Below are 26,523 nucleotides of genomic sequence, written 5' to 3'. Positions count from 1 at the left end.
AAAAGATACCCAAGAAGATAGCAATAACTGTTGAACTAAATGTTGGCTTTTCTCCAAGAAATGGGATAATTGAGGAGTAAGGAATGTAGACAGCCAATAACTGAATTTTACTGGGCAAATAAATGATAGGTACACCTGTGTTAATGTCTGTTTTTGATAACATTCCAGTTCTTTTTATAAATTTTATAAGCAGAACATCACATTGAGATAATAGAAATAAATCTTAAGTCTAAGATATTATCATTTAATACAGGTAGCTAATTAGAATTGTTGACCTTATTTTTTCTGCCATAGAGATGATGTGTTTCTTCTATATTCAACAATATGGTGGAATAGAAGTAATTCTTGTATAGTTCAGTAGAAAAGGCATGGTGTTTTTGAATAAGAAAATCTAGGTTACAGTTCTCTCTATGTCACTTATTATGTGCCTGACCTTGGGCAAATCATTAAACTTGTCTATTCCTCAGTTTTCTCATCTATAAAATGAGTTGGTACAGATGACTTCTAAAGTACTTTCTATCTCTATCTTTTGTTATTATGAATACTAGGATACATAGAAAATAAAAAGATTTTTGCAAATAATTTAATAGTCTATCAATCATCTCCCTCTCTCTTTCCCTCCCTCCCCTCTTCTCCCTCCCTTTCCTCCTTCCTTCCTTTTTTCCTTCCTTCCTCCTTCCTTCCTTCCTTCCTTCCTTCCTCCCTTCCTTCTTCCTTCCTCCCTTCCTTTCTCCCTCCTTCTCTCCTTTCCTTCTTCCTTCTTCCTTCCCTCCTTCTCTCCTTCCTCTCTCCCTCCCTTCCTTCCTCCTTCCCTTTCTTCCTCTCTCCCTCTCTCCCTTTCTTCCTCTCTCCTTCCCTCCTTTTCTTCCTCCCTCCCTTCCTCTCTCCCTTTCTTCCTCCCTCCTTTTTTCCCTTCCTTCCTCCCTTCCTCCCTCTCTTCGTTCTTCCCTCCTTCTCTCCCTTCATTCTTCCCTCCCTCTCTTCTTCCCTTTCTTCCTTCTTCCTTCCTTCCCTCCTTCTCTTCCTTCCTTTCTTCCTTTCCCCTAGGAACTAGATTCAAATCCCACAGCTGCCACAGTGTGATCTGCCACTATTGTGTCTCAGATTCCTAAATTGAAAAATGAGGCAGTTGTGTTAGATAGCTTCTGAAGTCCCTTTCAATTTTAGCTCTAATACCCAATAAACTTTCAAAAATTTGAAAGTTAAACATATTATGTATTTTATCATCCTTTGCTTTATCACAGTAAGTAATAATTTAAAATATATGTCATAAATGGCATATGCTTTGTTTCACTTTTTCTAAGTTTCAGAGAAGTAGGATGGTACCATCTTGGTTTCCCTGACTCCTATTCCGATATGTTCTTTCTCATCTGCTGTTTTTATACATTACAACTAACAGACAAAACTCACTTTCCTTCCTCTGAGTAAAAAAAAAAAAAATTTAAATTCAAAGTACCCTTTTCACTTAATTCTTTTTTTTCTTTTATGTTATTAACTGAAAAATCTAAAAATTTACTTTTAAAATTCTTCAATTTAATTTATTAGGGATAATCCTGCTGTTTCTTTTCTCTATGAATTTTGCAAAATTAGAGACAGTTGTTTGCTTGAAACAAGGAATGCATATGTAGATGCAGTGTCTTTCATTAGTATTGAATGGTCAAAAAGGAATTTGGGATTTGAGCCACTTTTTTAAAATATCACTTCATTTATGTTTTTGTTATACTTTAAGTTCCAAACTTAGTTTCTCTGCACCCTGAAATACAGAAGGTCATAGTGCGCGCGTGCACACACACACACACACACACACCCCCACACACACCCCATACTATATATACTTCTATTTATTAGTTATTTCTCTACATATGGATAGTTTCTTCCTTCATAGGTCTTTTATACTTGATGTGACTATTTATAATATTCAAAATTACTTAGTCATTCACTATTGTTTTTCAAATAATATCACTATTACTATATACAGTAGTTTCTTGGTTCTGCTTGTTCATTCTTTATTACTTCTTAGAAGTCTTCCCCATGTTTTTCTAAATCAACTAACCCATCAGTTCTTATAGCACAGTAAAATTCCATTACACTGATAAACCACAGCTTGTTTATCCATTTCCCATTTGATGGGTACCTTCAATTGCCAGTTCTTTGTCATCACAAAGAAAGCTGCTATGTACATTTTAGAACATCTGATTTCTTTTCCTTTTCCCCAAACATCTTTCCAAAACAGACCTAATAATTGTATGTCTGGGTCAAAGGGCGTAATTCCAGATTCTTCTTTAGAATGGTTAAGTTACTGTTCTACTGACAGTTTACCATTGTTCCAGCTTTTCCACAAGCTCTCCAATAGTTGTCATTTTCCCTTTTTCATTTTAGCCAATATGATAATGATAAGTATGAGATGATATCTCAAACTTGTCTTACTTTGTGTTTTTCTAATCAATAATTTAGGATTTTTTTCATATAACTACATATAGTTTGATTTCTTCATCAAAAATACTACCTGTTTATATTCTTTGTTCATTTGTCAATTGAGGAAGATTCTCTGAAAAGAGAGGCCCAGTCAAGTTTACAAAAACAATATGTTAATGATAGACTTCCTGGAACCACAGTGTATGAGAATTACAGGGGGCTACTAACTAAACATAATTTAACACTGCTGTTGACTATATATCTCTGAACATAGCATGTAGGACATGTAACAGTTTCCTTTTCTTTAGTTTACTCTATTTGGCCTTTCTTAAAATGCTGTATTCACTTTTTCTCCATCAAATGTGAAATGACTTTGGAGAAGACAGAGGAAGAAGTACCATAGGTAAATTGTTAAATAGGTTATATGAAAAAATAAAACCCCAAAACTAAAGACTGGACTTTAAATACCCAGAAGGAGAGAAAAAATAAAGCACAAACTTTGTAGTAAGGAGGAATTGCTTATTTATCATAAAAGTATAAAAGAGTTAATATATTAGAGATGGAAAGTTGCTTTTCTCTTTTTCTATTGACAAAACTAAATTTTATTTATAGTGTTATAGTTAAAGAATATATCTTAGAATAACTAAAGGATGTTGTGGAAGTATTATTTTTTACCATAATATAGATGAGGAAACTGAGATTTGAAAAAGTTGTTACTTGACCAAGTAACTTGATCAAGTAAATTAGTAAATGGATGAGTAGTCCTATTTTTGTGCCATTGCCCATCTCTCTCACAACAGTATGAATTTCAATCATAACGAATTTGCCTGATAGTTTTATTATAATAATCAAGTGAGGTTAATAGATTTAAAATAAGTATATATTACTATGCAGTCTAATTAGGAGCTAATGTCATTAATATTACTTGTTTTTGCCATTCTTTGTATCCTTATTCTTAGCACAGTCCTGGACAGATAATTCATGATTAATAAATACTAGTTCACTGCCTGATGGATATATTGACATTACAAAAGTTAAGCAACAAAATCCTTTGAGCAATTAATTTATCATGGCTAATTATAAAAAATCAGAAGATCCAGTGTTTCCTGTCTTTCAAAAGTTGGTTTATTCAAGTAAACTCAACTAAGCTGATAGAAAAATTAGAATTTAAGAACACTTTAAAAAAATAAAGCTGGGTCCATTGATGCTATTTCATCAATGCTAAATGCTAAAAAATATGAAAAAAATTCTTTTCAAAATAAAATTATGATTATCTACTGATTATTTTTATTGAAAATATATTTACATTAAGAGAAAGTATAAAAAGTTAAAAATTATTAAAATAATTTTTAAAGTAAATTTTTTTAACATTTTTTTCTTTTATCACATGAAATCCCTTTATGTCTTTCAAAGAGTTATATAATATGACAAAAGGTATTTTTTGATTGATTGGTAAATTAAAATTAACACATTAAAAAAGCCTGAAAACACGTTTATTTCATCTATAGACAGCCCACTTCCATGAAGGGGTGGATTGAGAGTATCCTCTCATATTTCTTTTTTCCAAATTCTTTTTAATCTTTATAGTTTATTATTATTATGTATATAAACACTGTTATTTTTAACAGCAAATATAATTTGGAGCCAATGGCAACTTAATTGTCACTTTTTCTAAGATTTTATTTTCTCTTAAAAAAAAAACAGCTATAGTGTCTATAATTTCTGTGAAAAGATATGGGTCACAATTATTATAGAGTGACTAAGATTTTTTCATATTGTAATATGTATTCTAATAATGAAAACTTTGCCTTAAAGATCTTGATCCTTCCTGACATATGATGAAATATAAAAAACGCCATGCCCTAAGAGTAGACATGAACCTGAGCTTCTTGAGGCAAGGCATTTTGCTTCATTGAAATTTTTGTCTCCAACTGTGTATTTATCTCACTTATTTGTATACTGTGTGTTCCACAGATTTTTGATGAATGCATGATGATTGGTTTTTAGTAGCATGGTGCTTTGTCCAGAAGTTCCCATCTTCTTCCACTTCCTGTTTAAGATTATGGCTCAAATTTCTTAGATTGACTTAATATTTGCCAAATCACCCTCATCTATTTTGGGAGGCTTTTGGAGAAAAACTCATGTATATATATCAGATTCCAAAAATCTTAAAAATAGCATTAAGCTTTAATAACCTTAAACTGCCTGAAAACTTTTGAGATCCATTGTATGACTTTTATTTTCTGGTATGTGTGTGTGTGTGTTTGGGGGTGGGTATTTTTTGAAGGGTAGGGGGACTTTAGTATGCACATATCTACATATATGATATATATATATACACACACATATGCATGCTTCTGAAAGACAAAGATAACTATCTTTCTGTCTATATCTATCTATATTTGTTCTCTTAAGTAAGGGGTACATTTGAATTTAGATTGTACAACTTGTACTTATCATTGACCTTTAACTGACCTGAGTGTGAGGTCTAAAGTTCTTTTTGGTGCCATTTGCTGAAAAGTCTTATTAAAGCATTATCCTGCTGAGCATCTTGCAAGGCAGATGGTGCACTAGTAGGCTACTAACACAAAAGCTGATCTTACTATTACCTTATCAACAAAAAATTAGTTATAGCTGTGTGTATTTATTAAAAGATTTTAGAATAGAAAAAATATTCAGAAAGAATAATATTATAACCAAGAGCTCTCAGTGTTTCATTTACAAATTGGACATTGAGAATAAGGATATTTTAATTTCATTGTAGCAGTAGGTGTTTAATGTTGTAGAGAAATTTGTTGTTTTTTATTTATGTTTTATATGCAGCATTCATTTTACTATTGACACAATGGAGTCAACAATAATGAAATGTAATATGTTTTTAAATCATTCACTAAAACATGGCAATATTTTGACTCTTAGGGTAATGCCTCTTTTTTGCGGTATACAGTAGTCATTTTTTTCTCCTTTTCATCTCCTTTTTTAACTTTTTAAAACAGCATTTCATTTCATTTTTTAAACTTGAAATCTATTAGAACTGTGGCTTTCTAGAGTGAGAAAAGTTTTAATTAACCAATTTAATATGTTCTTTCCCCCAAACACCTCTACATATTGTATAATTGTTTGAAGTGATAGAAATTATGATACTTAGGAGATATAAAAATGACACATGGCTTTCATTTTTTAAGCATTATAAAACTATGAAATAACTTATACATTTGCATTCAATGATGTTAATTCTCTAACTTAAATGTTTTATTAACAGTATCATTATTGCTGATATTTCCAAATATAGGAATAAATATTATCAATTGCTGATCAGAAGTGATTAATGGCCTTCCATATTTTATAGCAATTTGAGGCCATGTCTAGGTATATAATTTCACTATATATAGTTTAAGAGAAAAATCATCTGCTTGATTAGTTGCCAGACATACCAAATTTCAGTCACTTTTGTTTGTTAGAGTAGTTTTGTAGTGACAAATGTCACTTTCTACTTCTTGTGGAAAAATACATGAACATTCTTTTAACCTCTTCCTTATTTCAAAGGATCAAGAAAATAATGAAAAGCAGATTGCAGCTTTGTTTCTGAGACAAGCACATAGGTCTCAGAGGTAGTGTCAATAGTCGGGGGCTTTAATGCAATGTTACATGACCAAAACGTCTGCCTATCATAGGGAAACCAGCCCGAATATCCTAGCATGACTTCAAAGACTTCTCGTATCCAAACATTTGTGGCCATGTAAATCAGAAGTCCAAAAGGAGAATGCTCGTATTTCATGGTGCTCGGCTGTTTTAATTCTTTCATTGTGTTGCACGTGCCAGTGGGGAGTGCCAATAACAGAAGGGCACTGTTCTGACTCGTGTGACAAATGTAGTTAACACAAAGATCCATATTAATGTTGTCAAGTTCCCTTGATGTATTTAAACAGATTTTAATTATTTTCAGCGTCAAAAGGCCTGAAATATATAGCTTAATAGTTCCTCAAAGAAAGCTTACTTAATGTGTGAATGTAAAACCTCTCATAAAAATGAAACTTTTATATTGGCCTTAGTCATTGACATAGGTTATTCATCAAGTCAGCAATTTGTGTGGCAAAGTGCCATTTGAATAGTGTATTGTTAGAATACTTATGGTCCACTTGACAAGGGCTCTTGCTGTAAATAGTGCAATTTGACTCCAGCTGTTAAAGAGTGGCTTTGACAGCAGCCCAATAGAATGGAGATGCTTTACTGCACCACAGAAAAATCAATATTGGGTTCTTGTTCCTAGTAACCTGCTCTTTTCTTTTCTGTAGATTTATACAAGACCATCTAGAGTTTATAGGTGGAAGTTTAAATATTATTTTAAAAGTGATTCACTTTTAGTTTCAAATTAAAACTCATGATAAATGGTAGAAGAGCAGAGTTTTCAAATGCAGAAGTATTAAATAAAAGGATTTCCCATCCTTGCCTCCTATTTAGTCACAATTATAGTTCAGCTTTATATGGATCCTTGAGCTGGAATAGCTAAGAATTGAGTATAAAATATGAACTGGAGCATTGTGTGGCTTGTGTATTTAGCCAACACAATTATTCTTCATTCTGACTTTTTTTTCCTTATCAGTTGATTGCCTGTATCCCTCCCATGAATTCTCTATATACCTTTAATACATGGTAGGGTTCTTTTGTGGCGGTGCCCATAGCAACACCTACAGATGTTGACAGTCTGTAGTGTTATTGCAGGCTTTCCCAAAGCAGACTCTTGCTGCTTTTGAAGAGTTTTCCAGCAGTATTCAGTAATTTGAGGTTGCTATGATACCTAACTGGTAGCAATAGATATTGAATCCCTGGTCTTAATTACAGTGGGCTCCACACAAGACTTCTTAGTTGATTGGACTTCTCTTGTTGTGCCTTTATAGACATCATTAAAAATTCAGCAATATGCCAAATAGGAAATGATGAAATAATGTGTTGGTGTTTACCTTCAAATATGATGTTCAATTATAAACAGTATTTTAACGATATTTATATTTTTAAAAGATGTACTATTCTTAGACAGGATTTGTAGAGATAACCTTATCTTCATCAACTTTTAATTTTAATTATTTGCCTACTTTTCTTTAGTAGTTAAAAATCAGCTGTATATAATCTAAGGTAAGGAATAGATGGGGTAATTTCAGAGACTTGAAAAGCTAATTTCCCTCTTATGTTTTAGGAAAAAATACAAAGCATAATTAATGTGCTACAATTTGTGTTAGCTATTCTTAAAAGTAATTCTTCCTTTACTGATCAACTATGTAGTTGAATTTGGAGAAGGAATTGCAGTTGGAAATCCTAATTCTACTAATATCTTTTTGACCTTTAATACAGATTCAAGATCTGTGATATTAGTTGTCTTTGCCACTAGTTTGTCATAATTTAATTCTGAGAAGGTCTTTTTATTTAATTTTAAAATCCTTAGTGTTATTTTTATAAGTTTGGGAAAAACCCCCAAAATTATGCTTATTTTATTTTCTTAAATCTCCAAAGATCTAATGCTAGTTTTTTTTTTTTTTTTTTTTTAACTTAGATAAAAAAGAGCTGTAATGTTGCTGGGATTTCACTAGGGGAGCTAAAGATTGCTTCATGTGTGTGTTTGTATGTTCAAAAACACACTACTGAGGAAGGGCTATTTTTGAGAGATTATTTTTGAACATTTTCCTTGAAATATGAGAAATGCTGCTAATCATTATCCATGATATTCTTCTAGCATAAAAGATATGAATAAGAGGTAGAAAGTGTCTGACTGTCTTTGTATGTATTTTAATCAGTTCGTTTAATAGAAATTATGAATTAAAGCACTCAGCTATTTGGGTTGGAACTTCCTCATTAATAGTATTCCTGGGATTTTCAATTATTTGTTCATATTCACAGTATAAATGTATCTATTTATGTAGATATGCCAATTATCTTATTTTTATGCTATTTTATTTAATAAAAAGATCTTAGAATTTCAAGTAAATTCAGGCAAAATGCTCCATGTAAGATCCAAATACATTTATTTGTTTACTTTAGTCAAAGTAATTTTCATCAGATTATGCAAATCAAAGATATTTAAATCTGATAGTGCTGATTCACTAGCTAGTTTTCCTAATTAAATCTAGTCATTTAGTTATTGCCTTAGAAAAATTACAGCAGCCTAGATAACAATTATTTTTTTAATTGTGAATGATTTATATTTCTTCCTACTCTCTAACAAATTAATGTCTTGATATTTATAGAAATAAGATGTGAATATTATTCATAAGATTAGAAGGTAAAGTTGGTAAAACACCACATAGTGAGTCAGCTAATAAAGGTTATTTAGGTGTGGTAGGAGAAAAAAGTAGGAGAATAAAAATCTTTCTTCTTGAAAGCTGGTAATATCACTTATTCACTAATTACACCATTTGGGCTCATTTGAAAAGATCCCAGTAGTATCACTACTTTTGTACCAATGATTTATCTTGGAACTAGTCCTAGGAAACCAAAATACTCTAGGAAGTAACAGAAGCAAATCTTAGGGGGGAAAAATATTTATTTTCATGGAATATTTTTCCATTAATTTAAAAAATGCCCCTTTTTCTTTGTTATCTGGAAGCAATTTGGCAATAATAGATAAAGACCTAATAAGAAGTAGATCCAAATCATAAATTAGTCATAAGTTTACAAGTAAACTTCCTTCTTAAAACTTAAATTTAAAGAAAATTATAGATAATATTCAGACTACTTTTGGTTCCTAAAATATAATCAGAATAGCAGATGTGTATTTTAAAATATCTGCCTTTGTTTTTAATTATTACTTTGGGATCTTAAATGAAATTATTACAAAAGTCTTTAAATTCAGTCTACTTGACTTTTGTGTGGTTTTTACATATCTATAAAGAAAGTGATTTTATAACTCATAATGAAACTCATATGCCAGCTTTTGTCTGAGAAATATGTTAATACTTTAAATAATTTTATTATTAATAATATCATATTTACATATTATAATAAGATTTACCAAGCAATTTACTTACATTATCTTATTTGATCTTCATAACAATCCTGTGAAATAAATCTCTTTATTATTTTTATTTACCAAATGACTAAACTGAGTCTCAGATAGAATAAAGTTATTATTTGTTAATTCATATATTTACCTCTCTTTCCTTCAGGTGTATAAAAACTTCTAGTGCCTCTTTCAGCACAAATTTTTTCTGAATCTATAGGACTAATAAAATTATCTCCTTACTTCCAGCTTTTTCCCCACTCCAAATCATTCCTTATTGCCTAATTAGATTGATTTTTTAATATTGCTCACTGTTGCCATCTAAATAAACTAAACACTTCAAACTTGGATTCTAGACCTTTCAGAACTCATCAGCTTTCTAAACATCTGAACATATATTGTACACTTTCCTTCTTCATAACTAACATTACAGCCAACTGGGTTATTTTTCATGTTTTTACACATTTTGCTTTTTTCCAGCCCCATAGCTTCATCTGTACTCTTCTCCTATGAATGGCATGCCTATACTCCTCCCTATCTTGGCTTTTTCAAATTCTTTAGAACCTTCAAATACCACCTTTTCATGAAGCTTTCCCTTATGCCTTTGGTTGTATTTGATCTTGCTTGCCTTGAACAAAGACATATATTTTGTGTATTTCTCACTGTATTTTTCATTGTCTTTGTTGGATTGTTACAATTTACTTTTTTTAATGTGTTGCATCTCTTTCCTCCACTAACTTCCGTCCTCATCCTAGATTGAAAGCTTCTCTTTTAGGAGTGGTACCCTGTTATATTTGTCTTTACCTAAATGTTTATAAGTTTATAATGTTTTTTAATGTGTTGCATTTCTTTCCTCCACTAACTTCCATCCTCATCCTAGATTGAAAGCTTCTCTTTTAGGAGTGGTACCCTGTTATCTTTGTCTTTACCTAAATGTTTATATGTTTATAATGTTATAATGTTTATAATTAAGTAGGAATTTAATTAATAACCTTTGAATGATTAGAAAGAGATTACTGGAGACCACTGTGCTAGCACTGAGCACAGAACAGTATTGTTTGGCAAATAATGAATAAATTTACAAAGAAAGCTTATAGCAGTTGAGATTTACTCATGTTTTTAAACTTTTGTTCTGGCTCATAAAAGGTAATATGATAAAATATACTAGTTTATTCAGACGACTGAGTCAAAACATGGCCCCAGGATTTACCAGTTGTATGATCAACTACTTTGAATAATAACTAGATATTTTTGCACTCAGGACAAGCAGAAAAAAATATCCTTGTTGCCAGTGATAGGTAATCTCTCATTGGTGAATAGGCAATAGAATATCACCCTTATATAAAAACAGCAAATAAATGATTAAGAAAAACACAGACCATTTATACTGGCATGAAACCTGTTAGCATGGCCACCATGTGAAGAAAAGAAAGATAGTAAAATAGAGCTGGGGGAAACTTTGTCCTATTCCAAAATCTGATTGTTAAACTATTTTATTGCTAAGTAGGTGCTAAGCTCTGATGTCTATAGATTGCAGAAGACTTCAAGTGCTATTAGAACCCTGTCAATTTGTGTCCTGGGATAAGGTACCAATTATGAGCTCTAATTAGGGCATCATATGATTATGTAATTTTAAATTTATATATTATATAATTATACTGCCACTTATATATTGTTAAATACATTTTATTTATATTGAACATATTAAAATATAATACTATATAGCAATTCTATAATAAATTTTTAGTGGTTATCATTTTATTTCTGAGTTCAATTTCTTCTTTTTCTCATAAGAAAATGTTGACTTTTCATGTCTATCAAGGAATAATTTGGAGCCAGAAGGGAGCTTGGAAATCAACTAGTTCATATGCTTCATTTTCTGTTTCTCTATTGTAGCTTCAATAGAATTTAAATTCCTTGAAGGAAAGTACTACTTTCCCTTTTTCTTTTCTGGATCTCTTGCACCCAGTTTAGAGAGCATTTCTCATAGTAGGGGATTAATAAATATTTGTTTGATTTGTATTTGATGGAAACAGATCTATTGAAGCTTACTTGACTTTCCTGTATTACAGTCTCTTTATAATAAAGTTGTAATTTGAACTTAAGTCTTCTGACTTAGCGTCACTTTATTTTTATCAAATTTTTTCTGAGTGTTAAATCTGTTTAATAGTAAAATAATATAAATACAATAATTGTTATTAACTAAGTAAATATTCACAAACATAAAAAAATTCTGTGTATATTAAAAAAGCAATCCTCTGGATTGGAGAGGAAACAATGAATTCCTATTAAATATAGCTTTAAAAAAATGATAGGACAAATCCAGCTAAGTAGTTCTTAAAATGTCCTGATTGTCTGCATTTTTCTCTGAATATCTTTCTGTCCTCTTCTATGTATTTTTAAATGTTTTATTGATTCTCTTTTCTTTTTCCTATTTTTTGACATTATTATTGCTACTCCTCTTCTTGCTCCCATTGTGTCCCTTCCCCCATATACACACAAACACTAAAAGTTTTTCGTTGTGACAGATGCTCGTAGCCAAGCAAAACAGGTCCACATACTGAAAATGGATCTATTCTGCACTTGTAGTTCATCACCTGTTCTTGAGCCACAGTTAAGAAAGCATTTTAAACTTGTAAAATATTATATAACTGTTGTATGCTATTAGAGTTGTCTGGGAATTGGAAGATATAACTATCCTGAGATTTAAGAGTGGTGAATTCTAATCTTCACATTCTTTATCTCTGAAAGGAAAGTATCAGAATGAATGATCTTTCATTTCATAGCTTTCTTCTGCTGATATGTTTTTTCCCAATTCTGTTATTGTAGACCTCTTCTTTCCTATTTGTTCTATATCATTGTCCCTAATTTAAACAATATGACTGATATATGACATGTATTATGATACATCACGTATTATGATACGTGATATGTAAACAAAATTGTTGAAAGTTCATCTTTACCATGCTTTTACCTATACTTTTAACATAAAAAGGGGCTCCCAGTAAAACACACCCCACACCCACACACCCACACATACTCCTCTCTGGTAGGAAACCTGGAATATAGTCTTGAGTCTACCAGTGGCCTTTTAATAATGTACATGTCACTTAACATAGAATACTTAGAGGGACACCTGGGTTGTACAACGTACAGAGTTCCAGACCTGGAATCAGGAAGAATTCAAGTACAACCTCAGACACTTCCTAGCTCGGAGCAAGTCATTTAACCCAGTTTGCCTCAATTTCCCCATCTGTAAAATGATTTAGAGGAAAAAATAACAAACCACTTCAGTATCTTTGCCAGGAAGACCTCAAATGGGGTCACAAAAAATTGAAGCCTATGAGGTTATCTAGACCAACTCTTCCATTTATGAGAGGAAAAACATTTTTTTTTACTGAAGTATTTATCATCTGGGAAGGCCTGAAACTTTATGGGAAAGTCTAATTATTAAAGCTGAATTTCTATTATATGTTACCAACTAGTCTTCAGATTGCTAATAGATGTGTCATCCTTCTTGTTTTTGTTTTGTTTGTGTGTTACTAATAATTTTCTATAAAATTACCTACACAGTTATCTATAAAAATGATCTTTGGGCATTATTTTCTAACCATATTCATTCCTCCCAGGTTTGTTGTGACAGTTTTGGAAAAAAAAAAAAAAAAGCAAAAAAACTGCTCACTGGACCTCCTGACCAAAATACTTATGGTTCAGGAACTGGTGTTGGCTGTGAATTATCTTACTGAAATTTTCCAAGAGTGAGCTCCATAAGTTACTGTATTAGGTCTCAAATCATTGTCTGCTTCACTGCCCCTGCTAGTCCACAACAGAAGGCCCATTCAGGGATCATGACCTGACCTCTTTTGCCTTCAGCTGCTGTCATGTAATTTTCCAAGCCTACTGATGCTTTGCCCAGTCCTAGCCTTTAACAATATTGTTTTATTCATCATTTTAACTGTTTGATATATGTGTTTGTATGTGTGTGCGCATACACATTTGTCTGTACATACATATACAAAGAATGATTATAAAAATAAGTTTTGTTATTTTCCGAAGAAGTGGCATTTTAATAGATTCACCTGATTTTATCCATATGCAGAATGGTATGTATTCAACTTCCAGATGTATCGCAAGATTTTTCAGAGCTTTGTGATATAGTCTATGAGATTCTCAGCCACTTCATTATGTATGGATGATACATCATATCCTCTTAAAGCTTTCATGGCCCTCTTGCGGTTATCTAATTTTTCCTCAATAAATCATTTAATAGAGTTGCTTTTAATTCCCAATTTTGAATTGTGTTAAATTTTCTTTAAGTTGTATTATGTAAAATTTAAGGTTCCTTTACCTGAAAATTAGGGCAGAAATGTTCAGGAATAATGGTGGATCTTCTGGATAGAGGAATCTTAATTGACATTTGTTTTTTTTTTTTGTTTTGTTTTTAAGATTTCTAAATCCCGATTAACTTTCTAAATTCTGATTGACTGGGTATGTAATCAAAAATATCTTTTTAAAAATTAGGTTAGGCTAGAGTAATATTTTTAAAAATTTTAAAGTCTACTAATATTTTAAAATAATTATAGTAAATTGTAAGGTGATTAGTTATAATAAGCATAGGGCAAATAAGAGTTTTGCTTCTGGACATTAGCAAGGATTACTAAAATGCTTCTTTGCTAGTCTATTGGTCTTCTACTAGTCCACATAGTTAAGAGGAGAAATCATCCCTGGCCACTCTCTCTCCCACTCACAAACTGTTCCTTGCATTGTACCAGGACCAGTTTTTCACTCAAAATCTATTGGAAAACATCAAATTAACCCCCTCTCACAGTGTGATTGTACTCTTGCCCCAACTGGACTGTTCATTATGTTATTGTGGTCCTTCTACCTTGATGTGGGTTTTTTTCCCCACCCCAGGTGAAATTATTTCTTGATAGGTTCCATGAAATGTTTTTAAACCAGGTATCTAATTAGCACAAAAAAGTTATATAAATAACTAGTCTATTGCTTATGTTGTTAATCTGTATCATATTCTACTTTGGCAGAACTACTAATGTTATGATTGAAACACACATGGCAGCAGCTGAAATCTGGTAATTATTTGGTCACCAATCCACATACCATACAAATTCCTTTTCATTTTAGGTTAATGGTTGGAGCAATTCTAATGTAATTTCAAATAAGAAATGCCATTACAATGTATTTGTGATTTTAGTGATTTAAAGAACTTTCATACAGATCAGTAGCTCATTTGCAAGAATTTCTCAGTGTTTTTACTAGTTAAATAACTTGGTCAGTGTCACCTAGCCATGATGCTTCATAATTGGGCCTTGAATTTAAGTTGTTGTTACTCCAAAACAGTGTCTATCCACTCTACCATGCTGTTCAGGTAACATAAGATTTCCATAAAATCAATACCATTATCAGAATCTAGCAATATATGTGTTGTATAGAGAGAGAGGGAAGAAGCGGGGAGCACATCAAGAAAGATGCATCTGAGAGAGAGGAAGGATGGTGGCAATCTTAACAGTAAAAAGAATTTTAGAAGAAGTGAAGATTTGAAAAGACAATGAGTCTGTTCCCTGGTAGGATAACAAAGTACATGGAAGCTGTTGAGAAGAGCAGGCCCAGGACATAGCCTTGGGGTTATCCATAGTTAGTGGACATGACAAGGATGAATATTTTTGATACAAATAATAGAGAATTTTGAAGGCAAAGGAGTTTGAACTTCATCCTATAGATAATGTGGAAGTGACGGAAAATTCTTTGAAATCACAGAGTTCTTAATGAGAAAAGTAGCAATCAGATTGATGTTTTAGGCAGATAACAATAGTGACAGTCTGGAAGGCCAAGAAACTGGGGGCCATTGCTTGAAATTTTAGGCTATTATAGTCATTCCTGAGGGAGATAAAGAGTGTCTGAAGTGTAGAGATAAAAAAGTAAATAGATTTGTGTGTGAGAGATTTAAAAAAAAGAGTTGACTCACCTGTATTCAATTATTACCTATATTTCATGCATGGATTTTTGAGGAAATGCTGATGCCACTTAGAAAAATTGGATCATGCAAAACAGAAGCCAATTTTAGGGAAAGCAGTGCAAATTTAGTTTTAAAATTAATGAATTTTGTCAGAAATAGCTTTGCAGAATAAATGAAACTTGCATGTGATTTTGAACTATCTTTATAGTATAAAGAGATGGGAAGAATTTCCAGGAAATATTAATGGAGAGTTTAGAGCCACTAGAGTTTATATCCTGTCTAGATATTGTCAGTGGGACCATCAAAATATCACTTAAACTCTTTGAATCTTATTTATAAAATGGAGATAATAGTATCTAATTGACAAAATTGTTCTAAATAGCAAATGAAATAAAATGAGATGGTACATGAACAAATTTTTATAAAATACAAGTTATATAAATGTTATTAATGATTGTTTGTGTGTGGAGGGGAAGTTGGCAAATATACTCAGAGGAAATAGTGCTCCAGCTAAGTTGTGAAGGAAGACAGAAATTCTTCAGACAGAAATGTGAAGGAAGGAAATTGTAGTTGTTGGTCCATTTTTAAAGACCAGTGGTGTCATAAGTGATGTCTTGACTGGTTTGTGAATGGGATGTAAGTGAGACAGAGTTGCCCAAAGTCACCGATCTCACTCCCTGTTCCTGAGTCATAAAAGTTCAGTGACAGAATAAAAGTCAACATGATTGGTGATGGCTTAGAATTCAGTGGATTTCCCTGGTATCTTCAATACCTGACCAAGTTTGAGGCAGTCACTTGAATTCTAAAATGATAAATTTTGATTATTTCTTAGTATCTACTAGGAACATTCTAAGTTCTTAAACAGGGATGTGATGTGATAAAAATATTATTTTAGGAACTTTGACTATATAGCATCTTATTTTAAATAGCAATTTGAAAAAATGAGTGAAATGAGTCAATAAGCTATGGAGTATGTCATTTTTATAAAATCTTTTAAAAATTATTCTGAACTTAGTACCAAAATTAGCATTTCTATGTACAAAATAGAATAAGAAATTAGATTATACATGAAGCTGATCATAAACTGGGAAATATCACAACACAGTATTATATATGAATTTAATGAAATATTATTGCACCATTAAAAAGTGATGAAAAAAGAAACCTGGACAAAGGAAAAATTCAGAGAAAATTGGGAAGATTGTTATGAATTCATGGAGAGTGAAATAAAAAGAACCAGGAGAATAATTTATACAATAAGAAAAAAACACACAAAAAAATCCTGGAAAATATAAAAATTCTGTACTATGCAATGACTGGCCATAATTCTAGAAAACTAATGATGAACAATATTATATATCTCCTAAAAGTGAGGTGATAAACCCAATATGAGGTTCTTTTTTTTTTTTCTATAAATCCCCTTGAGCAGCTTTGATGAAAAATGTGAGAACAATTAAAATAGAAACACACACCAGTAAACCAGAATAAAGATCTTTGCAGGCCACATTAACATTATCAAAATTTTATTATTAATTTTATCATATTATTATTAATTTTGTTCAATATTCCCAAATGACATTTTAATCGAGTTTGTTTGGCACTTGGGAGTATAGAAGGCCAATGTACATTTAACACCTCTGTTGTAGAGTATTGATTTTGAGAGGATATTTGAATTAAAGCAAAATATACTCTTCTCACATTAGTTTCCCTTATGCATAAATCTAAATCATAAAACACTGTGTGACACTTGTTACAACAGAAATAACTTTCTTTCATGAATCGCTGAATGTTTACAATAGATGTTAAACAAGCAGATTTTTATCAGGCCGTTTACCCATTTTCCAGAAGATTTTTCTGAATAAGTCCAAAGAAAATTTTCTTGATGACTGAGATCCTCCGCTATCCAGATCTTATAGGAAAAGGGAATACCACAAAGGTAATCTTCACTAAAAAAAAATGTAGGTTGTTTTAACAATCCACATTTTTAAAAAATGAAGTAGACTTAAAAACACATACAATATTTGCTTAGATTATGACATGCAAATGTTCAATCACCCTTTGAATTTATCCTTCAATTTGTACTTATTGGTAAATATACATAATGAGCAAGGAATTGAGTTCTTACTTATTATTTTTAGTGGAGAATGAGATATACTTAATTTGTTAAACTGTATAATATTTTCATCAGTAACAGGGTTTTTGTTTTGGAAACTCCCAATGTTTTAAACCAATATTATCTTGTTGGTATGCCAATATCCTGTTGGTATAGAACCATGAATCCTAACGTCTCAGAAGAATTAAATTTATAATTATTATACTAAAGAAGATTGAAGAGACAAATAGTGGACATATGCAGTACATTACCAATGATGAACTGTATTTTTCAGGCAAAGAAGCAGTGCAAAAGACATATATAGGGAATTTATGTGTGAATAGAAAATGTCATGGACCAGTCATGTGGATAAATGAAGAATGGTGCATTGATAACATACTACTATGACAATATGGCATAATGGAATACTATGCTAGACTTGAAGTTCCATTCTTGTTTTAGATATTTGTGAGTTAGAGTTTGGGAAAATCATTTAAACTCTTTGAACTTCTGCTTTATCATCTGAATTAGTAAGTAGTTCAGAAAATGTGCTTGAGTCTGAGAGCTAAAATAAATTTTTAAAAATTATACAATAGTAATAAGACTATGAAATGATCTTCCTAGTGATGGTTCTAAAAATATAAAAAGAAATCAAAAGATAATTTGGATAAATTTATTAATGATAGGGTTCTACTAGTAATATCTAGTTTTGAAAGGAAATAAAACACCTATTCTCTGTATCTTAGGCACAGATCTACCAGAAACTAATGAATTCAATATGAACTAACCTCAAGCAAATCTGCTTAGAGAGAAAGAGGTGATGGGCAGTTTCCCCATTCTTTTGCAAACCTTTCTAATAGAATTCATTTTGGTATGAAAATTTATAACATTCCCAATACAAAGAAAGAATTCCACAGTGAAGATTAAGCCAAGGTTAAGAACTTAAATCTTTTTTTTTTTTAATTTAAATTTTATTTTAGTTAATAATAACTTTGTATTGACAGAATCCATGCCAGGGTAATTTTTTACAACATTATCCCTTGCACTCGCTTATGTTTTGTTTTTTTCCCCTCCCTCCCTTGGCCTCCCCCCCCCCCCCCAAGATGACAAGCAGTCCTATATATGTTAAATATGTTGCAGTATATCCTAGATACAATACATATTTGCAGAACCGAACAGTTCTCCTGTTGCACAGGGAGAATTGGATTCAGATGGTAAAAATAACTCGGGAAGAAAATCAAAAATGCAAATAGTTCACATTCGTTTCCCAGTGTTCCTTCTTTGGGTGTAGCTGTTTCTGTCCATCATTTATCCATTGAAACTCAGTTAGGTCTCTTTGTCATAGAAATCCACTTCCATCAGAATACATCCTCATACACTATCGTTGTCGAAGTGTATAATGATCTCCTGGTTCTGCTCATTTCACTTAGCATCAGTTCATGTAAGTCTCACCAGTCCTCTCTGTATTCATCCTGCTGGTCATTCCTTACAGAGCAATAATATTCCATAACATTCATATACCACAATTTACCCAGCCATTCTCCAATTGATGGGCATCCATTCATTTTCCAGTTTCTAGCCACTACAAACAGGGCTGCTACAAACATTTTGTCACATACAGGTCCCTTTCCCTTTTTTAGTATCTCTTTGGGGTATAAGCCCAATAGAAACACTGCTGGATCAAAGGGTATGCACAGTTTGATAACTTTTTGGGCATAATTCCAGATTGCTCTCCAGAATGGTTGGATTCGTTCACAACTCCACCAACAATGCACCAGTGTCCTCGTTTTCCTGCATCCCCTCCAACATTCATCATTATTTTTTCCTGTCATCTTAGCCAATCTGACAGGTGTGTAGTGATATCTCAGAGTTGTCTTAATTTGCATTTCTCTGATCAATAGTGATTTGGAACACTCTTTCATGTGAGTGGTAATAGTTTCAATTTCATCATCTGAAAATTGTCTGAAGAACTTAAATCTTAGAAGAATAGTAACCCTAAATGTTGGTACACCCTGTTCTATTATTCCTTGCCTTCCATAGCTTTTCAAAGATGAATTCCAGAGATACTTCCATTCACTGAAGGAAATAAATTTTCCTCCTTTTTTTTTTTTAATTTAAATTTTATTTTAGTTAATAATAACTTTGTATTGACAGAATCCATGCCAGGGTAATTTTTTACAACATTATCCCTTGCACTCGCTTATGTTTTGTTTTTTTCCCCTCCCTCCCTTGCCCCCCCCCCCCCCCAAGATGACAAGCAGTCCTATATATGTTAAATATGTTGCAGTATATCCTAGATACAATACATATTTGCAGAACCGAACAGTTCTCCTGTTGCACAGGGAGAATTGGATTCAGATGATAAAAATAACTCGGGAAGAAAATCAAAAATGCAAATAGTTCACATTCGTTTCCCAGTGTTCCTTCTTTGGGTGTAGCTGTTTCTGTCCATCATTTATCCATTGAAACTCAGTTAGGTCTCTTTGTCATAGAAATCCACTTCCATCAGAATACATCCTCATACACTATCGTTGTCGAAGTGTATAATGATCTCCTGGTTCTGCTCATTTCACTTAGCATCAGTTCATGTAAGTCTCACCAGTCCTCTCTGTATTCATCCTGCTGGTCATTCCTTACAGAGCAATAATATTCCATAACATTCATATACCACAATTTACCCAGCCATTCTCCAATTGATGGGCATCCATTCATTTTCCAGTTTCTAGCCACTACAAACAGGGCTGCTACAAACATTTTGTCACATACAGGTCCCTTTCCCTTTTTTAGTATCTCTTTGGGGTATAAGCCCAATAGAAACACTGCTGGATCAAAGGGTATGCACAGTTTGATAACTTTTTGGGCATAATTCCAGATTGCTCTCCAGAATGGTTGGATTTGTTCACAACTCCACCAACAATGCACCAGTGTCCCCGTTTTCCTGCATCCCCTCCAACATTCATCATTATTTTTTCCTGTCATCTTAGCCAATCTGACAGGTGTGTAGTGATATCTCAGAGTTGTCTTAATTTGCATTTCTCTGATCAATAGTGATTTGGAACACTCTTTCATGTGAGTGGTGATAGTTTCAATTTCATCATCTGAAAATTGTCTGAAGAACTTAAATCTTAGAAGAATAGTAACCCTAAATGTTGGTACACCCTGTTCTATTATTCCTTGCCTTCCATAGCTTTTCAAAGATGAATTCCAGAGATACTTCCATTCACTGAAGGAAATAAATTTTCCTCCTTTTTTTTTTTTTTTTTTTCAGTTTGATCGTTACCTTAATCATTTGGATTCAGACTAATTGTCCTTATTCCCATTTGTCCAGTGGAATTCAGAATGCATTAGCAAGAATCTGGAACATTAGTTTGGGTGCTACACCTGGATAACGAGGCCTTCCTGTTAACTACCATGTTAATTTTCTAACAACTTGATCTTCTTGGGCACCTATAATATATCTTTCTATGGGAATCATGGAGGGTATTTGGGCAAATACATGGTAGTTTGAATAGCTAACAGTTAAGTTGAATAAATATTGATTCTTTCAAGAAGTATAATATGATAAAATCTATAAGGTCGTCAGATTCAGTGTCTATATTATCTTAGTAGCAATAAGGAGCCACTGAAGTTTTTTGAGCAGGGGAATTACATAGTTGGGCCCATTCTTTAGGGGTCATATCTTTTTTTGATAAGCTTTGTTAGGGATCGATTACAGAGGAAACAAAATTAATATAAGAAGACCAATTTTGAAGCTATTCTAATAATCCAGATGATTGGTGATGATGGAACTACAAAAGTTGCATTTTGAGTAGACTATCATCTCTCATCTGGGTTGTGACAATAACTCCCTAATTGGTCTGCCTGCCTCAAGTCCTTACCCACTCCAATTGATCTTCCACACAGCTGCCAAAGTCAGATTCCCAAAATAAGGGTCTGGCATGTTTCTTCTCTCCTCAGAAAACTCTAATGGCTTCCTTTTATGTTTACAATCAAATACAAACTTCTCTGCTACTTAACACCCATCACAATTTAGCTCTAGTTGCTTCTCCAGCCTTATTATATATTACATTCTATGGATTGATTAAATTGCTTTTGATTTTTTCTCACACAAGATGCTCCCATCACCCTTCCATTCCCTTTCAAAGTCTGTTCCCTTTGCTTGGAATGCAATTCCTTCTCACCTCTGTGCCTCTTAAAATCCTTGTTTCCTTCCAATCTCAGCTCAAGCACTCCCATGAGACCTTGGATTCTAATGCTTTCCCCTCCCATTATCTTGCATTTATTTACATATAACTTCTGTCTCTATACCCATTCCTATACATTCCTGTGTGTATGTCTACATGCATATTTTTCCTAACTTCACAAAATATAAGCTCTAAAACATCAGGGATTATTTGGTTTCTCTCTTTGTATCTCTAATCCTAGCATAGTATTGAGCACAAAGTAAATGCTTACTAAATGCTTCTTGACTGACTCACTGATGAGTTGATTGGTTAAAGAAAAATGGGAAAACTTTAAAAGAAAGATGGCTTAAGGACACAAATTCTTTTTTTCTCTCTTTTTAAAAATCATTTATTTATTTATTTTTTTAAGATAACTTTTTATTGATAGAATGCATGCCAGGGTAATTTTTTACAGCATTATCCCTTGCATTCACTTCTGTTCCGATTTTTCCCCTCCCTCCCTCCACCCCTTCCCCCAGATGGCAAGCAGTCCTTTACATGTTGAATGGGTTGCAGTATATCCTAGATACAATATATGTGTGCAGAACCGAACAGTTCTCTTGTTGTACAGGGAGAATTGAATTCAGAAGGTATAAATAACCTGGGAAGAAAAACAAAAATGCAAGCAGTTTATATTCATTTCCCAGTGTTCTTTCTCTGGGTGTAGCTGCTTCTGTCCATCTTTGATCAATTAAGGCTCTCTTTATCGAAGAGATCCACTTCCATCAGAATACATCCTCAAACAGTATCGTTGTTGAGGTATATAATGATCTCCTGGTTCTGCTCATTTCACTCAGCATCAGTTCATGTAAGTCTCGCCAGTCCTCTCTGTATTCATCCTGCTGGTCATTCCTTACAGAACAATAATATTCCATAACATTCATATACCACAATTTACTCAACCATTCTCCAATTGATGGACATCCTTTCATTTTCCAGCTTCTAGCCACTACAAACAGGGCTGCTACAAACATTTTGGCACATACAGAGGACACAAATTCTTAATGGTGTGTGTGTGTGTGTGAGAGAGAGAGAGACAGAGACAGAGACAGAGACAGAGACAGAGACCTGGTGAACCTTCTAGACCTCTTAGAATAATTACAACAGAAGCCAATTATGTTATAATAAAGTTTGGAAAACAATTTTCCAAGTACACGGACCTCCAGTTAAGAATTTCTGCTTTATTATATTCTTTAAAAAACCATTTATTCATTAAAATGGCATTCATTAAGTAATGTTAATTTCATATTAGCATATTAATCTTTATATACTTGTGATGAACAGTTTCTACAAAGAAGAGTTTGTATTGATAAGCTAAAATGTAAAAGCACTACAAAGTAATCTGGTGATGACAATAAGGATATGGTAAATTGAAAAGCAGTGCCATTGTACCCATTATTTGTCATTATTTGAATCTTTTTAGATTGGATTTTTTTTTTTAAACATTTTCCCTTGGCCTACTCAGGGCCATTTCTTTCTCTTAAGAAAACCACTTTCTGATTAAGTTCCTTTTCTTTCAAGATTTACATCCTGGCTGACCTTTTGGGCAATTACAGGGCTTATTAGTCTGGTGTTAGAAAGCACAGATAATACCACTCACTTATGTGGAGTTGCCAAGAAGCAAAGGTGTTTGGAATAAGTCCTATTTGCATAACTGTTCTAATTACTTCTCTTCCCTAGGGTGCTAGTACCCAGTAACTCAGCCAGCATATTCTCTGTTGTCTTAATTAACAGTTCTGTACATGGAGTAAAAGAATGGATCTCAAGAAAATCCTCTTGTGTGGATAGAAAATGTAAAAAGACGTATCATTCAAAATGGTGTCTAAATTAGCTTTCTTTTGAAATAGTTCCGTGTGTTAAAATATGTTGTTTGGTATACGTGTGTATTGGTTAAAGGATGCAATTTATAATAGTCACAATGGAATAAAAGACTGGAAAACATTTAAGACATGATTTACTCAAAAGTATATATGACTGTCAGAAACTGAGGAATACTATTTCTGCATTTTGCTGAGCCTTTCAAAAGGAAACTTCAAAACAACATAAGAATTTAAGAGATGGCATTCTAGGTCAGATCAATAATCCATATAGCTCAGTGACATCAGTCAACCAGTCAATAAATAGCAACACAGTAGGGCAAGTACAAAAAGGGACCGTGAACTGTGCCAGAGCCTGGCCCAAGAGACTTTCACTGTCCCATGAGGATTTAAAAGTATTCGCTTTGAGCTTAGCTGATTTGCTGATGTACTTTCAGACTGAATCTAGCTAGGTTGCTGAATGGCTGCAGATTGGATGAAGCCTGCACAATGAATTATTTGGACACGAGGTCCTTTGGCAAAATGTTCTCTGGGACAATCTCCTGTCTCCCAGGTTCTTGGGACCCAGGGATTAGAAGTTGTGGGAGGCAGTTTAAGGCAATGTTCAAATCCTGTCTCTGAGGCTTACTATCTATGTAAAATTGGACAAGCTCCCTAGACCTCAACTTCTTTATCTGTCAAATAAGCATCTTGGACTAGATAGCTAACTTCTAACTCCTCAAGGTTTTTCTCTGGATGTTGTATGCATTTTCCACGTACCTATGTGTAACTATGAAGTTTCCTTCATTAGAAGAGTTCTCTTTTGTTGTTGTTTAATGAAGTCCAGTTCCTTGTGACCCCTATTTTTGTTTTCTTTGGGGGGGCAAAGATACTGGAGTGGTTTGCCATTTCCTTCTCTGGCTCATTTTACAGATGAAAAAATTGAGGCAAACAGGGTTAAGAGATTTGTCCAGGGTTCCACTGTTACCACTGACCTTTTGATTATATGCATATCACTTAAAGGGGCAGCTAGTACACTTAAAGGTGCAGTGTATGGAGCTCAGAGCCTGGAGTCAGATTTATCTTCCTGAATTTAATTCCAGTCTCTGAGAGTCTTCCTGATTCCAGCTTCAGTGTCTGTCCACTGTGCCACCTAACTGCCCATACTATGTGCAGCATCATAGTGCTGAACAATAGGTGCTTAATTAATGTTTGCTCTAATTCTTGGAGTCAGAATTGGAATTTCGGTGATTTTTATTTATTTATTTATTTTTAGTGAATCATGCTTTCCTACTTCTTGCACTGATATTTAGGTAGATGGAGTGTCTAGTAACTTTATATTTGCACATAATACAGATGCACATATACATAATCTTATCCATATCTAGATCTTAAGCAGATACAATAAATGGATCCTGAACTGTGCACCTAAGTATATGGGAAGAAGATACTGAGTGGCTTAAATTAAGTGAATTTTACAGTATTTTCAGTAATGCAAGTTGCTTATTATTGTATAAGCTCATATTTTTAACATCAATATTCTCCTGGTGATGCTTTGTGGCTGATATATAGGATATAATAATCACAGAAGTATCATAATGTCAGATGACCCAAATAGCTATGGGCAGATTTCTTAATACCTCATTCCCAGTTATGCTATATAAGGAAGTTGAAATGAAATGTCAGTAAATGAAATTAGGAACAACAACAAAACTAGACCAAAGAGGAAATCCATGCTAGAGGCAATGTGATCTTTAAAGAATTGTAGGGTTACCTTACAAGATATTATAAGTAGAGAAAATGCCAAAAGAATCTTTAAAAATTATTGATTTTAGCTATCCTAACTCTACTATTTAATATCTGTGTGACCATGAAAAAGTTACGTAAACTCTCTGGGCTGCAATTTCTTCATCTGAAACATTCATTAGAACTGATTAACTCTAAAGTCTCTTCCAGCTCTGAATCTGTGAATCTATGAAACAGAGCGTAGCACTTCAGCTTATAATGATTTATCTATGAAAATGATAGAGTTTGTAAAGGATATATTTGACTATACAAAGAGTTGACAAGAATTAGGCAAAAGAAATGGAGGTCTCACATGGTACATTGGTATAAATATTATATTAAAGGATTATGAAAAAATTATGAAAAAGTACAGTCAAGAATATTATGGTGTGGTTAGTCTGTTTTCTGTACTGTTGGAAGGAGAACCCATATTAAGATTGTAATATCTTAAGTATTACAATCATGTTGATCTTGGATTTTCTGTTTACTTTTCAATGTTATTTGAGAACAGATCTCTTTCTAATTTATAAATGTCAATCTGGAATGGAACATTTCAGAGGTAGAGTTTGGATTAGTTTTCTGTGTCTTGGTGCTCACCTGTTCTTTTTCTACCCATTTCTAAAGCCTCTAGAAATTTAGCTGTGTTAATTTGGTATATGATACCTGATAGAAAGTTATTATCATAAATTTAACAGGGAAGGAAAGAAGGAGGGAGGGAAAGAAGGAAGAAAGAAGGGAAGGAGGGAAAAATCGTAAAAGGGAAAGAAACTGAAACTGGATAATATTTTCCCACTAATCTCAGTTGATACTTTCTCCTACCAGGAAAAGTCACCATTTATTGCTGTCCTTGTTTACTGCCTTTTAATTCTTTATTCAAGGCAGAATATTTCTCTTTCCTCCCTTTCCTCTTTTTAATTCCCATTTCTTTCTCTTTAAATTACCTTTGGAATTTTTTGAATATATTTTTGTGGAGGCTGCCCCACAAAAAACCCCACAACAATCTAAGTAAGTTATTTTCTTTGTTTCTTTCTGATAAACATTCATTTATTCTTTCTAAGAACTTTGACTGGTAATAAGTTACTTGGAGATTTCATCATATATACTTATATATTTGACAATAAAGTGTGTTCCATATAGATCGCTACAGTATCTCAGGAAGTTACACAATGTAAATTTAATTCTTTATATTCTAGAAATAGATTGAGATTCAGAGTGGGTTCATGACTTTACCAAAGTCCCAGCCAGCA

At 32.9% G+C, this 26,523-nt stretch overlaps 1 protein-coding gene across 1 annotated transcript in view; it reads left to right on the top strand.

Moving 5' to 3' along the window:
- WDR72 (WD repeat domain 72) overlaps window positions 1-26,523 on the top strand; it is a 257,455-nt gene that overhangs the window by 78,738 nt on the left and 152,194 nt on the right. Inside the window, exon 15 of the mRNA XM_051980681.1 lies at window positions 16,032-16,040. Coding sequence (XP_051836641.1) covers window positions 16,032-16,040 — 9 coding nt within the window. The remainder of the gene's footprint in view (window positions 1-16,031; window positions 16,041-26,523) is intronic.

Source organism: Antechinus flavipes, chromosome 2, assembly GCF_016432865.1.
Source record: "Antechinus flavipes isolate AdamAnt ecotype Samford, QLD, Australia chromosome 2, AdamAnt_v2, whole genome shotgun sequence".
In the NCBI taxonomy this organism is placed as follows: domain Eukaryota; kingdom Metazoa; phylum Chordata; class Mammalia; order Dasyuromorphia; family Dasyuridae; genus Antechinus; species Antechinus flavipes.
Note: the sequence above shows the minus strand (reverse complement) of the source record. Positions and strands in the feature narration are given on the sequence as shown.